The sequence below is a fragment of the Myotis lucifugus genome, unplaced genomic scaffold (assembly GCF_000147115.1).
Source record: "Myotis lucifugus unplaced genomic scaffold, Myoluc2.0 scaffold_181, whole genome shotgun sequence".
Lineage (NCBI taxonomy): Eukaryota > Metazoa > Chordata > Mammalia > Chiroptera > Vespertilionidae > Myotis > Myotis lucifugus.
The window spans coordinates 1,008,091-1,024,370 of record NW_005871229.1 but is presented as its reverse complement, the minus strand read 5'-3'; the positions used below and the strand labels follow the sequence as shown (position 1 = coordinate 1,024,370).

Below are 16,280 nucleotides of genomic sequence, written 5' to 3'. Positions count from 1 at the left end.
CCCACGTTCAAAGGCTGTTAAATCACGTTGTCCACCCATATCTTCAGAAACAAAATCACTTCTGTCGTGGTAAACAACCTGCTTCCCTATTTATAATGGTCTGGCCCTCTAGCAACTTCAGCGTGAAATTATAGCTAATTTGCCTACAAACGTCAGGTGGTCATAATAATCTGGCCACTCAGTGTATATAAAAGCCCAGCAACCGAACGGCAGAACGACCGGTCTACCAGTCTCTATGACGTACACTGACCACCAGGGGCCGGACGCTCAATGCAGGAGCTGACCCCTGGTGGTCAGTGCGCTCTCACAGTGGGAGTGCCACTCGGCTGACTGGGATGAGCAGCTGCTCCGCAGCGAGAGCAGCTGCTAGCAGGCCCAGGGTGAGACCAAGTCTCTGCACCTATCAAATACCTGAGACAATCCAGACTCTGGCCTGACCCCACCAGCTGATGCAGGCCCTCTAAAGTGTGTTCTAGAAAGAGCACAGGGAGCTGGCATAGGCAGATGGCAAGAGGGGACATGACTATGGACCTGCCAGAGAGGCTGTCCTGATGGCTGAGGATCCTGGAGCATGGCTGCCCCAAACATCCCCGATGGTGTCACCGACCTGGCATCACACATCAAGAACATTCACCAAGTGGCTTTGGGGTGCAAAGCTCTTCGGCAGGTTCCTCCAGGACACAGAACACACCTTTACCCAAGACATTACCCCGAAATATCAGCTCAGACTAACTTTCTCATTCAGCAGCTGCTCAGAGGGCGGGTCCACCGCCATTCGGCTGACTGGGATGAGCGGCGCTCCCACAGCGGATCGATCCCGGCAGGCCACGCCCCTCCACCAGTGCACAAATCTGTGCACCAGACCTCTAGTTTTACACTAAAAGGACTGTTGCAGGGCTGGAGCAGGCAAAGTAACAGTACAAGACCCTGAAAACCTTGTACCAGAAAGCAAGACAGTACTCAAAGGTGGGGATATGCCAAAAGAACAAAAAGCCAATCTAAAGAGATTCTCATGGGTCAACCTGGTGACAATCCTATCTAATAATAGACAAACATGGTAATTAACCGTACCTCCGACACGCTTCCCATTGGCTAATCAGGGCGATATGCAAATTAACTGCCAACCAAGATGGCGGCCGGCAGCCAGGCAGCTGAAGCGAACAGGAGGCTTGCTTGCTCCAGTGATGGAGGAAGCCAAGGTTCCCCACCTGCCGCTGCCGGCCTCTGAGCTGCACTCTAAGCAACTATGTTGCAATTATAGAAGCTAAACAATCCCCAGAAACCTGCTTTCAGCCAGCCGGGCCTCAGAGCTGGAGTTGCAACAGTGTTTCAATTATAGAAGCTAAACAAAGCCCAGATACCTGCTTTCAGCAGCCGAGGTCTCAGAGCTGGAGCCGAGCCTCAGAGCTAAAGCCGGCTCTCAGCTCCAGTGACAGCCATAGAAGGTAAATAAATCCCAGAATAAAAAAAAAAGAAAAAAAGGAGAGGTTGGGAGCTTCAGTCACCTGCCAGCCTGAAAACGGCCCTCAGCCCCTCACCCAGACTGGCCAGTCACCCCAGTGGGGACCCCCACCCTGAAGGGGGTGTGACCAGCTGCAAACAGCCATCATCCCCTCATCCAGGCTGGCCAGGCACCCAAGCGGGACCCCCACCCTGATCCAGGACACCCTTCAGGGCAAACCGGCCGGCCCCCACCCATGCACCAGGCCTCTATCCTATATAGTAAAAGGGTAATATGCCTCCCAGCACCAGGATCAGCGGAGCCACGAGGCCTCCCGAACCCAGGATCAGCGGAGCCGTGAGGCCTCCCAAACCCGGGATCAGCGAAGCCGGGAGGCCTCACTCCCGGGATCAGCGAAGCCGGGAGGCCTCACGCCCGGGGATCAGCGGAGCCGCGAGGCCTCCCAGCACCGGGATCAGCGGAGCAACGAGGCCTCCTAGCACCGGGATCAGCTGAGCAGCAAGGCCTCACTGCCCCGGTGTCAAGCGGAGCCGCGAGGCCTCCCAGCACTGGGATCAGTGGAGCCGCGAGGCCTCCTGGCCCCTGGAGCAGCGTGACAGGGGGCAGCGCCCAAACCCCCTGATCGCCCTGCGGCTCTGTGTGTGACAGGGGGCAGGGCCACAACCTCCCTATCCGCCCTGCTCTGTTCATGACAGGGGAAGGCGCCCCAACCCCCTGATTGGCCCTGCTCTGTGCCTGATAGGGGGGAGCTCCCCAACCCCCTGATCCGCCCTGCTCTGTGTGTGACAGGGTGGAGCCGCAACCACCCCATCAGCCCTGCCCTGAGTGTGACTGGAGGGAGTGCCCCAACCCCCTGATCGGCCCTGCTCTGTGGGTGACAGGGTGGAGCCGCAACCACCCCATCAGCCCTGCCCTGAGTGTGACTGGAGGGAGTGCCCCAACCCCCTGATCGGCCCTGCTCTGTGGGTGACAGGGGGGAGCTCCCCAACCCCCTGATCGGCCCTGCTCTGTGCGTAACAGGAGGGACCTCCCCAACCCCCTGATCGGGCCCTGCTCTGTGTGTGACAGGGGGCAGCGCCCCAACCCCCTGATCGGCCGGCTCTGTCTGTGACAGGGGTGGCGCCACAACCCCCTGATCCGCCCTGCTCTGTGCGTGACAGGGGGTGGCGCCGCAACCTCCCCATCGACCCTGCCTTGAGTGTGACAGGGGGCAGCGCCCCAACCCCCCAATCGGCCCTACCCTGAGCGTGACTGGGGTGGCATTGCAACCTCCCGATCCGCCCTGCTCTGTGCATGACAGGGGGCAGCGCCCCAACTCCCCAATCGGCCCTGCTCTGAGCCCGACCAGGGGCTGCGGGGCAGGCACCTAGGGATTGGGCCTGCCCTTTGCCACCTGGGAGCGGGCCTAAGCCAGCAGGTCGTTATCTCCCGAGGGGTCCCAGACTGTGAGAGGGCACAAGTGGGGCTGAGGGACACCGCCCCCCCCCGCCAGTGCACAAATTTTTGTGCACCGGGCCTCTAGTTTAAGTATAAAAATCTATACTAATAAAAAGGTAATATGCTAATTAGACCAGACATCCTTCCAGACAAAGCCACGGTGGCAGGGGCCAAGGCAGAAGCAGTTAGGGGCGATCAGGTCAGCGGAGGAGAGCAGTTAGGGGTGACCAGGCCAGCAGGCAGAGTTAGTTAGGGGCGATCAGGCAGGCAGGCAGTAGCGGTTAGGAGCCAGTGGTCCCAGATTGCAAGAGGGATGTCCGACTGCACATCCCCCAAGGGGTCCCAGATTGGAGAGGGTGTAGGCCGGGCTGAGGAACCCCTTCCACCCCCGTGCACGAATTTCGTGCACTGGGCCTCTAGTATATAATAACAGTAATGGATCATAACTCACTGACTTAAACAGTTAAATGTAAGTCTGTACAGTATAAATGAGTTGAAAGTTTTATGAGGAATGGCTATTTTGATAGTTTGAAAGCACCTTCCTACAAGATACTTAGGTAATTACAGTGAAGCAGCTTGGCAGATACCAAAGTGAACATCATCATGAACGTGACCAACTGAAATTGGGAGCCACCTGCTGGGATGCAATAAAAAGAACAGAGCATCTCAACTGTGATGTTCCTGCCAAAGATCTCTAACCTGAATCCAAACATGAGTAACATCAGACAAATACAAATTTTACAAAATAACTGGCCTGTAATCTTTAGAATTATCAAGGTCATGAAAGTCCATGAAAAATTAAGGAATTGTTCCAGATTGGAAAAGACTAAAAAGACAGGACAACTAAAGGCCAGGTGTGGTCCTGGACTGGATCCTTTTGTTCCAAAAGACCATGGGACCACTGTTGACACTTGAATGGGGGTCTGAGGATTAGATGCTAACAGTGTATCATTGTTAATTTAAAATAAACGGTCTCTGACCCACTTCTCACAGAGCTCTGGCTGGGTGGGCTGGCCGCTCCTAGGTGACAGGTCTTGTCTGCAGGACACTACCTCTCCCTCCCTCCTCTGCCATTTCCCTTCACTCACTCCTGGTGCTGGATCTCTCTTCTAATGCCCTTAAATTCCAAAGCCTCAGCATGGCTCAGCTAAAGACCCTGCTTTTCTTAAAGTCACCCTCTTAAGGAATGGATGGGCAGCTTTAATATGTGTATGATTTTAGAAACCTCCCACCCATACCTCACAGGGGTCATCCCGAGTCATTCACCCGGAGGAAGGCACACTATCTGAACTGCAGTGTGGGATGTTGGATTACTCTGCCTTTACATGTACTATTTCCATCTACGAGGTAAGCATCGCGAGGTCGGAACTACATCTAATGCCTCTTCCCAGGACCTAGAAACACCCCAAACACAACAGGTGCTCAGGAAGTGTTTATTGGTGACAGATGGTACGTAGGTGCTAGGAGGCCGAGTGAGCATCTTCCACACCTCTCTACCAGACGATCTGCCACGCCTGCATTGTTCCTTTCTGGGTAGGAACACTACATCCTAAACACTGGCTGCATCACTCTTGGACTCGAACAAGCAGCGTCCTGTCCTCCGCTGCTCCTTTGATTGGAGGCCACACAAAATCACTGAGGTCCTCAGACTCTGATCCCAACCTCCTCCTTCCAAAAGCCTCAATGATCCCCAGCCGTCTCACAGATTAAACTGCCATTCCCAAAACTGGTTTAGGGGGAAATGGGGAGTTACCATTTCTGTTTGGGATGTGAAAAAGTTCTAGAAATGGCTGTAGTTACACAACACTGCGAAGGCACTAATACCAATAAATTGTATCTTTAAAATGATAGATTTTGTTATATATATTTTGCCACAATTTAAAAAAAAGGTTCTTGAGGTTTCCCATCAGGATGGGTACCCCATCCTACCCAAACATCCTCATTTCTTCCCATTCCCCAGTCTATTCTAAACCATTAAAAAAACCTAAAAATACAAACCACATCTGCATATAGCACTCCTGGACTCAGGTCTCCAGAAGGTCACACATGCCGCACCTGGCACATTCTCGTCACTTCTCTCTGCCCAGAACCTGCAGCAGCAAACGTCCCCTGGCTGCCCCTGGCTGCCCCTGGCTGCCCCTGGCTCACCACATCTCTCCTCACTCCATCATCCAAGGATTTGCTAACTGCTCTCCCTCCTGTGACGCTTTAGCTGTTTTAGCTGGTAAGCACCTGCTTTATATATTTGCATTTTTCCTCTGCTTTCCAAGGTTGTTTTAATTTAAACCCTGAAACCAACAGCCATGGAGCTTCACTTCTTTGTGCAGGCTTCCCACGAGCCAGATACACTACCAGACACATGATGTGCACTCGAACGTCTGTAACGAATAAATTACTCTCTGAACTCCAAGGCTGATGGCTGTCTCTCCAGAAACACAGCAAAGGAATCAATATGTCTGGAGCATCAGGCTTGTTTAAAAGAAAGAAAATACCACAACCATCGAGATACCTTCTGACCTGCTCTCAAACAAGCAACTCCCTAGCTACATAAGGATTTTATTTCATTTCTTTAGAGGCATGTTTTTTAAAATCAAATATACATGCCCACAGCACAAATATATAAAATGTGCACAAAAGCAAATGCTGACTCACCTCATAATGTGCATATCTCTAAATCCCCAGCTGACAGTCAGGAAAGACCTTAAACTCGTTAATTAAAAGGCCAAGTTGGTTCTGAATAACACACAACTATAAAAACAAGATAAAGAAAACCAGGGGAGTTTGTGAGCCTTCAAAATGAGTCAAGATCAGTTCAAGAAAAAGAGCTAAGGACATGAGAGACCTGTCTGCCCGTGCAACTGTAATTAACGAGAGTCACAGAGGAAAATGTGCTTGATCCCAGATGTCAATTCAGCAGATTAACATCTCTGCAGCGAACATTCTGGTACAGAGAGGGGAAGGGTGTGATGCTAAAATGCTCCTACCTGCTCCTGGGCCAACACGGCCTTCTTCTTCATCACTTTCATAGCATAGATGTCCCCGGTGGCTCTCTCTCTTACCACCTGCACTTCAGCAAAGTGTCCACAACCCACCAGACTTCTGACTTCAAAGTCCTTCGCAGAAGGCTGGAGCTCCTGCAGCTCAGCGATGGTGTTGGAATCTGCAAACATAGAAGAACGACTCCCAGGTAAATAAAGAGCTTCGAAGACCTGCATCTTTATGAAAGCCAAAAAAGAAAAAGGGTTCGTATGCCCTCCCTCACTGTCAAAGACATTTAGTCACTTATCATCAGCATGAATAATTATAAAATCAGCACAAAAGTGTTTTTATATGTTAAAATTAAGGGCTCCAGAAATTCCAAAGCACAGTTTCCATGGCAGCTATAATTTGCATCCTGTAGACTTAGAAATAGGGGAAGGAGAACACAGATCAAGCTTTCCTTCCTCCTCTCCGAGGCTGCAGGGCAGTGTTTGGTCAAAAATGCTTGTCCGAAATTAGGTCAATTTTACAATGAACACAAGCAACATGACTCCCATTTCAACCAATGTTGGAGTTGGTTTCCAGACCATTCCATTCTGACAAGTGCTCTGCTCAGTTTTCTCTCAGTGGCCCATGGATTGTGTCAGTAATAGTAATGCCTTCCTTGCCTTAACATGTGGCAGTGCTACCAAAAAAAAAAAAACACACACACAAACAAACTTGACATGTCACAGATCTGGAAGAGTTGCAGCTGTCTTTTTCTTAATGTATAGTCTTACTACTTTTCCTAGTGCAATCTTTCTGTTGGTGTCTCAGTTTGCTTGGGCTGCTATAACAAATACTATAGATATCTGTTTAAACAACAGGCATTTATTTCTCATCATGCTGAAGGCTGGGAAATCCAAGATCAAGGTGCTGGCATATTCAGTTCCCGGTGGAGGCCCAATTCCTGGCTTACAGACAGCCACCTCCTCACTACGTCCTCACATGACAAAGAGAAAGGCAGCTCTAGTTTCTCTTTCTCTAATCCCTTCTTGGAAGCCCCATCTTCGTGATCTCATCTCAATCTAAGTACCTCCAAAGGCCCCACCTCCAAATGCATCCCATAGAGGGTCACAGGCTCATCATAGTAAATTGGGCGGGACATAAACATTCAGTCAGAGATCTTCAATGTATGAATATGGACTAAACAAATGGATGGCAGGTTTGGAATCTAACATACATCTTTTTTAACTGAAAGAACACTAGGCTGGAGCATCTCTGAATATGCAGCAACTCTAATGACCTGCAAGAATGGAGGGGACCAGCTGTGACTGACTGAAAATTTAATTCAGTTCTGCACATTATAGGGAAACTGCACCGTATACAGGGGTACACTCCAAAGGAAAACACATAATCAAAATTACCCTGGAGAATCCCTCAGACAGGGCCACCTTGAGGACCAAGAGGCTGTCTTGCAATCGCAGAGGGACAGTGGCGTCCTCCAGGCACTGGAGCAGATCGTCATTTCCGTAGGTTGGCCACGGACACAATTGGAAGGTAGATTTCTAGAGTTACGTTCAGCTCAGCAGATTGTTCAGACCATGACAGGGACTGAGTCCAACAAAAGGAAAAGCCATTTCATACCCACATTCACAGAGTGGCATATTGATGATTAGCCAATGCGACTGTAACTGCTGCTACCCACCCCCTTTCTTTGTGGCATGGTTGGAATTTAATTCCTTTGCATCAAAGGCACTGATGATGATCTCTGTTGCACTGAGTGTTTTCCCACCACAGACCCACCTCTCACATAAGCCAGTCATCCTGAAAACACCTGCCTTCGGTCCCTTGGGGAATCAGGCAAGAGTGGTAGGTAGATCCCCATGAATTCATCATGACCATTGTGAAAACAAATAAAAAATAAAAATAAAAAAATCTAGAGCGCCTACACAGAGAAATCCATGCAGAAGCAAAATTGAAAGCTGAGCAGCATTTTCCTTTTACCCTGACATCACAGTGCCAACCCCATCTTTCTTCCCTGTCCCTTTCCAAGTTTCTTTCAGATCAAGCATTTGACTTTGAATTATAATTCCCCAAATACGCTGGCTTGCAACTCTCTGGGTTGAACCCGATTTCATTATTGCTCCCACACAAGGCCAATCTCTCTTGATTCCCTGTTAGGCCTTGAGCCCACAATTTGCTTACAGCATTTGTCCAACTTATTAATTTTGGGTCTGTCACTGCCAACCACCAGACATCTCAATCACACAAGCAGGCAAACTGCTTACAGGCAAAACCACCATGATACTCTCAGAATTCTAAGGAATCGTTCCAAATCTCAATGTCTTTTTTCAAATGCTTTGGATTGTTAAGGTGAACAGGTGAGACCCTAAACTCAAGTCTACGACTATTTAAAATAATAAATCTTCACAATTTCTCTCCCAATTAGCAGCTTCTGCAACTCCAAGACCATATTACCCTTCACCCCCGCACATGGAGTAGCATGGAAGAGCCCGGTGGGTGCTGACTTCTGAAGGGGAGATAAAGACCGGAAGCACTGTAATAGAATGCAGTCAAAGGATGATCTTGTCAGATAAACATTTGCACCCAGAAAGCAAAAGCCAACACCACGGAATGCACTGCTTCTTTTCTGAGACTTAGTAATCCGACATTTCAACTTCTAGGAACTCAAAGTGCTTCACAGAAACACTAGCACATGTGCTCGCAGAAGGTACGTATGAAAATGTGATGAGCACGCTTGTAACAGAAAAATAATTAAAAACAACCTAAAGGTCCATCAACGGGAAAGTCCACCCACATAAAAGAATATTAGGCCCTTGTTTAAAAGAATGAGGTAACGTTCAACCTCCACTAGAATATATTGGGCGGGGGAGGGGGGAGGTTTGTCTGTTTTGGTCACTATTGTAAACCTAGAATGGAATCTGGCACGTAGCAAATGCCCCATAAATATTTGTTGAGTAAATATACTGCTAAGCCAGTGGCAAGACATTATACACATATGTAAACGATAATACAAACGGAACCACTTTAAAATGGAGCCGGAGCTGCCAAGCCAGAGGAACTGTCTTACACCGCTTCTGTCTCAAATCTTTGGAATGTTAAAACAGAGCAAAACAGCATTTGGACTGGGCTTAAGCAACCTTGTGTCCCAAAGAACTGTTTGCCAAAAATAACAAAAAAGCAGTTATTATGACTACTGGACTGATGACTACTGGACTGAAATTTTAAATATGATTTAGAATTCACATCGCTATGCTATGCTACCTGCACCAACAGAAATGCCTTCCTTCTGTTGATGCCATCCACCCCCTTCCCTTCCTCCTAATACCCATTGCTCCTCATTGGAACACTATTTGGGCTTTGCCTGAACCAGTGATTCCCAAATAACTATTCTTATTGATCTCAAATAAACGCTTATGTTTCACTTTCTAATTTAACATATTATTTTTTGTGTGTAAAATTAAACACAAGTAATGTTAGAACATGCATGGAAAGGGCTGATAGATGCTACAGCTAATTGACTGGGGCAGAGGGATTCGTAAAACTACTCTTTCCCTTTCGATGTGCTTGAAAATTGCTATAATAAATATTTTATAAGGACAAAAACATTGCAATACTATTAATAGTGGTAATCTCAGGCAGGCAAGATTTTGAGGGATTTTTCTCTTTGATCTTTTATATTTAATTTTGTATTATGTTTACTATTAGGGGGGAAAAACTCCTTCACGTTATAATTTGTCCACAAGTATTAAAGTTGTGAACATACAGGTTTTACCTATGGTGAATGTAGATGAAAGAGGGTAGAATTTCAGCTACTATCAACTCACCAAGAAATTCCCAACTTTGGCAATTATGAACACTTTTCTATGTTTGTTTTAATATCACTCTTGCTGTTTATTTTTTACACAAATTATGAGACACTATATTTAAGGTTTGGCGACTTATTTTGTTCATTAGCATCATAGTCAGTCAACCAATATTTACTGAGCACCTACTATGTGTCAGACACTGGGGATAGAATAGTAATTAAGAAACAAAAATTCCATCCCTAGTTCCCAGATGCTAGTTCTCTGCCCTCCCTTGGCCCATGGTAGGGGCAACACTTTAGTATATAGGGGTATACTTTGTCTCATTTCCTCCAATAGTTCCCAGAGAAAATCTCTATGACAAGATTCAAGAAACTTAGGCAATAACAGCTGTTGGATCTTTCTTCCCATGGGAAACTGAAGCTTACATTCTGAAACAAAAACTCAAAAGGGGAGGGGAAAAAAATACTAATGCAATCATCCTTTTTCAATCATAGCCTCTCAACAATACTCTCCAGGAGGCCTCTTCAACAATATGCAACAGTTCCCTGAAAGAGAATTCCATTAGAAGAATCGACATTTCACTAAGCCTAGCCCCCTGATTACAGAATGAGTCGAGAAGAGCCACTGCTTTAAAGTAACCAGAGAGCAGTCTCCAGACTAATGAAGGTGCCTCTGGGTGGCTTGGTAGGTGGTGAATTCGTCTGTCACATAATTTCCCTTCCCCTCCCACTCCCTATTTGAGAATTTAAATATGCAAGAAAATAAGGTGGGAGTTTACTCAAACAAATACAGAATAATGAGCAAATGCCCCAAGTACATTTTAAAGTTACAGATATATTAAACATCGGTGGAGGTTTATGACTATCATTATTGGGAAACATTTATTGTCTCTATGTACCAGGCAACATGGTAAACCTGATCATTCAATCCCCACACAGCCCTATTAGATATACATTTTCCCCATTTTGCAGATGAGGAAACTGAGGACAGACAAGGTTCACACATAAATACCTAAAGTTACTGTACTGAACATACACTGATTTTTAAAAAAATATATTTTTATTTATTTCAGAGAGGAAGGGAGAGGGAGAGAGAAATAAAAACATCAATGATGAGAGAGAATCATTGATCGGCTGCCTCCTGCAACGCAGAACACCTTCAGTCCACAGGCCAATGCTCTATCCACTGGCCAAACCAGCTAGGGCCCATACACTGATTTTATCTATTCAAAACGCCCAGCTCCTCTGGGTACATGCACATCCCCCATTCCATGAGGTCCTGGTAATCATGGTGCCCTGAACCCCTAGGCACCCAGATGTGGCAAACGACCCAAAGCAGAGCCGATTAGAATCTTCCCTGCCACTGTATTAATATACATAGTGAAAGATAAACGTCGGGCAGGGTATGAGAGCCAGTCTCTGAAGGTGGTGCCCAGTGACCCATCTCCCCTGGAATTCATGCGCTGTGTAGTTCCTGGCACGTGGAACCTGGGCCACCCTATGACACACTTCAAACAACAGAATGCAGCCAAATAGATCCTAGGCCCCTTCCCGGCCTTAGCCCTAAGGAAGCCTGGCCACTTCTACTTCTGTGCTTTTGGAAACCTCCAGCTACCATGTAGGAAGTCCAGACATCTCTGCTAGAGACCGACCATGCAAATCAGGGGTCAGCAAGCTTTTCCTTAAAAAAACCAGATGGTAGCCCTAACCGGTTTGGCTCAGTGGATAGAGCGTCGGCCTGCGGACTGAAAGGTCCCAGGCTCGATTCTGGTCAAGGGCATGTACCTTGGTTGCGGGCACATCCCCAGTAGGGGGTGTGCAGGAGGCAGCTGATCAATGTTTCTCTCTCGTCGATGTTTCTAACTCTCTATCCCTCTCACTTCCTCTCTGTAAAAAAATCAATAAAATATATATTTTTTTAAAAACAGATGGTAAATATTTCAGGCTTTTAGGCTTTGTAGGCCTTTCAAGGTCTCAGTCACCACTACTCAAATGCCACTGTAATGTGAAAGCAGCCACAGACAATGCCTAAACAAATGAGAGTAGCTGTGTCCCAGTAAAACTTTATTTATAAACAGGCATCCCAGGCTGTAGTTGGCGGACCCCCTGAGGGAGGGACCACATAGAGGAGCCGTGGAGAGCACGAAAACCCTGAGACTTCAGGAGAAAAAGGCCCAGTCACCCCAGAGCCCCAGCTGAGCCCAGCCTTCTAGTCAACAAGTCAGCGTTGGGTGAGCCATCTGGACATTCCAGACCAGGAGAGCCCCTGGTGCCTGAAATCTTGGCCAACATCACACAGAGAGGAGGAATCCTCAGCTGAGCCCAGTCAACCCACAGAATCATGAAAGGTAATACAATGATCATCACTGGAGGCCACTAAAGTTTAGGGTAGGTAGTTACACTGAAAAGTCACGTAAGACAGGGTTTCCCAAACTTGGCACAATTGACATTTCCAGCCCGATAATTCCATGTTGTGGAGAACTGTCCTGTGCATTGTAGGCTGTTTAGATGCCAGTAGCAATCTCCTCCCCAGTTTTGACAATCAAAAATGTCCCCAAACATTGCCCAGTGTCCCTGAGGGCAAAATCACCACTGGTCGAAAAAAACTAGGGCACCAGCAGCCAACTTCCCCAAGTCAAGCAAAGTCAAGAACAAGGTGTGGGCAGGGCCAACTTAAGCCCTTCGGCTCTTTTGCTTTCATCAGCCCCTTCCTCCATTAAAAATAAAATAAAATAAATAAAATAAAAAATTATATATATTTTATGACCACAGTGGCATGAATATAATCATAATCCAGAACCATTATACATTATTTATATATTCATATTTTCCTTATGACTTTAAAATAAATTAAGTTAAAATAAATTAAACTTATTCAAATTAAATATTTGGGACTTAAGCGTTGTGCCCACTATGCCTAATGGAGAAGTCCACCCTGAGTGAGTGGAGGACTAGGCCAGAGGACAATATTTAAGTCCCTGGAACCAGCCATGCCTAAAGTTTGACCCACCCTTGGATTTCTCACTTACTGGCCTACGCTAGTTGGAGATGAGTTTCTGTCACTTGCAACCAAGAGGCCTGACTTATCCGGTCTCCCAGCTACAACAGGTGGAACCTGACCTGGAAAAGGGTCCGTCTAAGAGCAGGATTCTTACCCACTGTCAGCAACCACTAACTCATCTGCCTCTGGCATCCTTCCAGGTTTCTCCAGCGGGACAATTTTCAAGAAACAGTTCTCCCAACTTACACTTGCGGACGAAGTTGCTCACATGCTTCATCTTCATCAGAGCAGGCTGGCTGCATTCTTCAAAGAGAACAAAGAGGGCATCTAATATCCCTTCTCGGGAAAGAGGAGACATCTGCTGTTGAGTCATCAAGGGCGGTTTCCCCTAAAAACAGCAAACAGCAGATGGAGACACTGTCAATAATGAAAAGCTTTGATCAATAACATCCATCCACACAGAGTAAATTACAAGCCACCAACTTGACTAACTGCTCACGACACATGCTAACAGCCCGATTCTGTGGCTTCATTCTTTAAAGAGACATCAATTGATAGTCATTAAGTTATCACTTGCACGATTCCATTACTGTGGGTTTCTTCCACCAGCATCCGGGAAGGAAAACTTCACAGGAACGCCATTAATTAGAAAAGGCCCTTCTTTCTTAACGGTCTGAGGCTCACGGGAACATTTATTCTGGACCCTGCTGGCCCTGACATGTCTCCATGTCTCTACAACAGGAAACAGTGATTGCCATTTCCTTCACGTGTGCCCAGAGGCTTATTAATATAACTTTAGTGTCTTTAATTCACTCAAACAATCTAGAGTGCGATGAATGGAGTGAGTACTCTAAAGCTCAATTTATTCCTGATCTGGAGCAACAGTTGCAAACTGGCAGACTGTATTTAGCCCACAGACTGTATCTAGCCCACAGACATGTTTTGTTTGGCCTGGGGTGTGTAAAATAATTTGAATTATCTGCCAATATTGAAAAAAATCAGATTTCACCAAAAAGGTGGGGGAAGGGGAGATTTCTGGCTTCTCTTAAAACACTGGCAGATCTAGCCGCATTGCTCCATACCTCTGCCTGCTGAATTTGAGCTGCAGCTGCGTGAGAATGGGAATTCTTCTATGGTTGGCAAACTGTGGCTCGCGAGCCACATGCGGCTCTTTGGCCCTTTGAGTGTGGCTCTTCCTATGCCGTAGGAGTACCCCAATTAAGTTAATAACAATGTACCTACCTATATCGTTTAAGTTTAAAAAATTTGGCTCTCAAAAGAAATTTCAATCGTTGTACTATTGATATTTGGCTCTGTTGACTAATGAGTTTGCCGACCACTGTCCTAGACTGGTCTCAGTATTGTAATAAAAACAAAGATGAGCGGCAAGGAAACAAACTCGGGTGAGCGGAGTTGGCAGCCTGTTACCTGGAAGAACAGATTCAGCCTGGAGGCCCGGGCGGCAATGGGCTCAGCAGCGCCAGCGTCCAGCTGACTCCGTGCTCCATACTTGAACTTCAACATCTCCCCAGGGTGCTGAAGGGAGACAGGAGGTCAGGTGTGAGAAGGACGGGCTGAAGGAGCCTGATCTTCCTCAAGGTGTCAGGGATAGGAAGGTGAAGATCAGCCACCACGCACGCGCCTTGGGACACTCGGTCTGGTGCTGGCGAATACAAACCAGATTTGTGCTCACTGTGAGCAAGCCCTGTGCTCACCGGAGAAGGAAAAGCAGCCCAGGCAGAGGGACCAGCCAGGGCTCAACTGAGGTTCTGAGGCGGGACCTGGCCTTCCCTGACAATGGCAGGGAGACCAGAGGGGCTAAAGCGGAGTGAGAGGCCGCGGTAGCGGGTGATGGGGGGACACCGGGAGCGTGAAGACGCTGAAGTTAAGGTCACACAGGCAGTGAGCGGCAGCCGGACTCCACTGGACAGAACGACGCACGTAACGCCGACAGGAGGCAGGGCAGAGGCCACGGGACCCTTCCTCCTGCCCGGGCACCCTCCGCCCCCCAGCAGACCCTGCGGCTCCCGGGAAGAGGCGCGCGCACCGCCGGCCTGGCCCTCCGGACCCCGCCCGCCACCCCCCGCAGCCCTGGGGGCGGGAGCGCCGCCCTCCCCGCTGTGGGAGGCGAAGTGAGATTGGCGTGGGTGAAGGGGCCCTTCCGCTGTGTTGCGGAGTGGGGTGCGGGAGAATTGGGCTTCGGGGGGCCCAGACTCACGCTCAGAGGACCCCGCCCGTCAGCACTAAGCTCCACTGCTTGCCTCCCGCCGTCGCGTTTGAACACAGAGACGGATGGGCGGGGCCCAACCGTGTTTGGACCAATCAGAGTACCCCTGCCTATGATGGACATCTGCGTATCATCCAGGCCCCGCCCAGTTTCTTAAAGGGACGGAGTAAGTGTAAAGGGGAGCCAATCAAATTGTTCCTTCCTCTGACTGGTGACCAATGGGAATCGGGGAGGGACTAACCCGGCAGGGCCGCTCAGGGAAGTTTGAAATTGGCGGTTAAGCTGGATGCCGTGTTCACCGACGCCCCGTGAGTGTCAGGGATCCCGGGGGAGTCGCCGGGGCGTCGTCTCCTGCTTTCATGGCCACCAGCGAGGAGGAAGGCAGCCAGGCCTCCGCCTGGTCTTGTTTCTCAATCTTAGCTGAAGTCGAAGTACTTGTGACTTTGGTAAATCAGCTGGTTCTCCGCCTCAGCTAAGGCAGCCAAAGTTTTGAGTTTGAACTTGCGCCTGCCGCGGTGACAGCATCTTGGGTCTAATCGTCCTGCAGGGAGTGGGTGCAGGTATGGAGACTGTCTGAAAGGATATTTTAAAATAAAAGGCAAGATACTTAAATAGGCACTTCACTAAGGAGGAAATCCAAATGTCCAACAAACGTATGATAAGGTGCTCAACCTCATTGATAATCACACACAAAAATAAATAAATAAAGCCACAGTGAGACACAGTAACATGCAGGTGTGTGGGGGGTCTGACTGTTTCAAAGAAGAGGAGCTACATGCATACATGCATGCATACATAGCTGACGGGAGTGTAAATTAGTACAGTCTTGGCACTATTTGCTAAAATTGAATATATGCACAGTCTACAACTCACTCCTGGACATATATCTTAGAGAAACTCCTCATTGTGTACACCAGGAGACAGGTACAAGAATGCGCAAATAGTATTGAGTGGTGTCATGGCAAGAAGAACTGGAAGCTAGCCAAATATCCATCGGCCGTAGAAAGGATCATTTCTTATTTGCACTGTTTTCAAACAGCAATGAAAAGGAATAAACTGCAGCTAAACACAATGACGTAATGGGTCTCAAAACAATGTTGAATGAAGGAAGCAACACAATAAAATATGATTTATTAACATAAACTTCAAAAGCTGACAAAACAGTGTTGTTTAGGGAGGGATGTACATACAGGGGGTAAAACCATAAGAACTCAAAAGGCCAGGCAGTGATGACCTGGAGTTGGGATGGGGGCCTTTCAGGGTGTCTGGGGACTGATATGATCTGTTTCTTAACCTGGGTGGTAATAAAATGGAGGTTTTATAATTATTCAATTGTGTTTATATGTGCTCTATTTGTGTATAT

The 16,280-nt window shown here is 47.8% G+C and overlaps 1 protein-coding gene across 5 annotated transcripts in view; it reads right to left on the bottom strand.

The window, feature by feature from the left end:
• The window catches only part of CIT (citron rho-interacting serine/threonine kinase), a 165,003-nt gene extending 150,027 nt beyond the window's left edge, over nucleotides 1–14,976 (bottom strand). For 4 of the 5 annotated variants that reach the window (XM_014462467.2, XM_023760390.1, XM_014462468.2 and 1 more), the window contains exons 1-3: nucleotides 14,119–14,214; nucleotides 12,937–13,078; nucleotides 5,884–6,059 (exon numbers count right to left, since the gene is read on the bottom strand). In XM_014462467.2, coding sequence (XP_014317953.1) covers nucleotides 5,884–6,059; nucleotides 12,937–13,078; nucleotides 14,119–14,214 — 414 coding nt within the window. Of the gene's footprint in view, nucleotides 1–5,883; nucleotides 6,060–12,936; nucleotides 13,079–14,118; nucleotides 14,227–14,908 lie in introns of those variants that run through there. The other variant, XM_023760388.1, reaches the window with a different exon arrangement.
• Nucleotides 14,977–16,280: the final 1,304 nt, after the last annotated feature.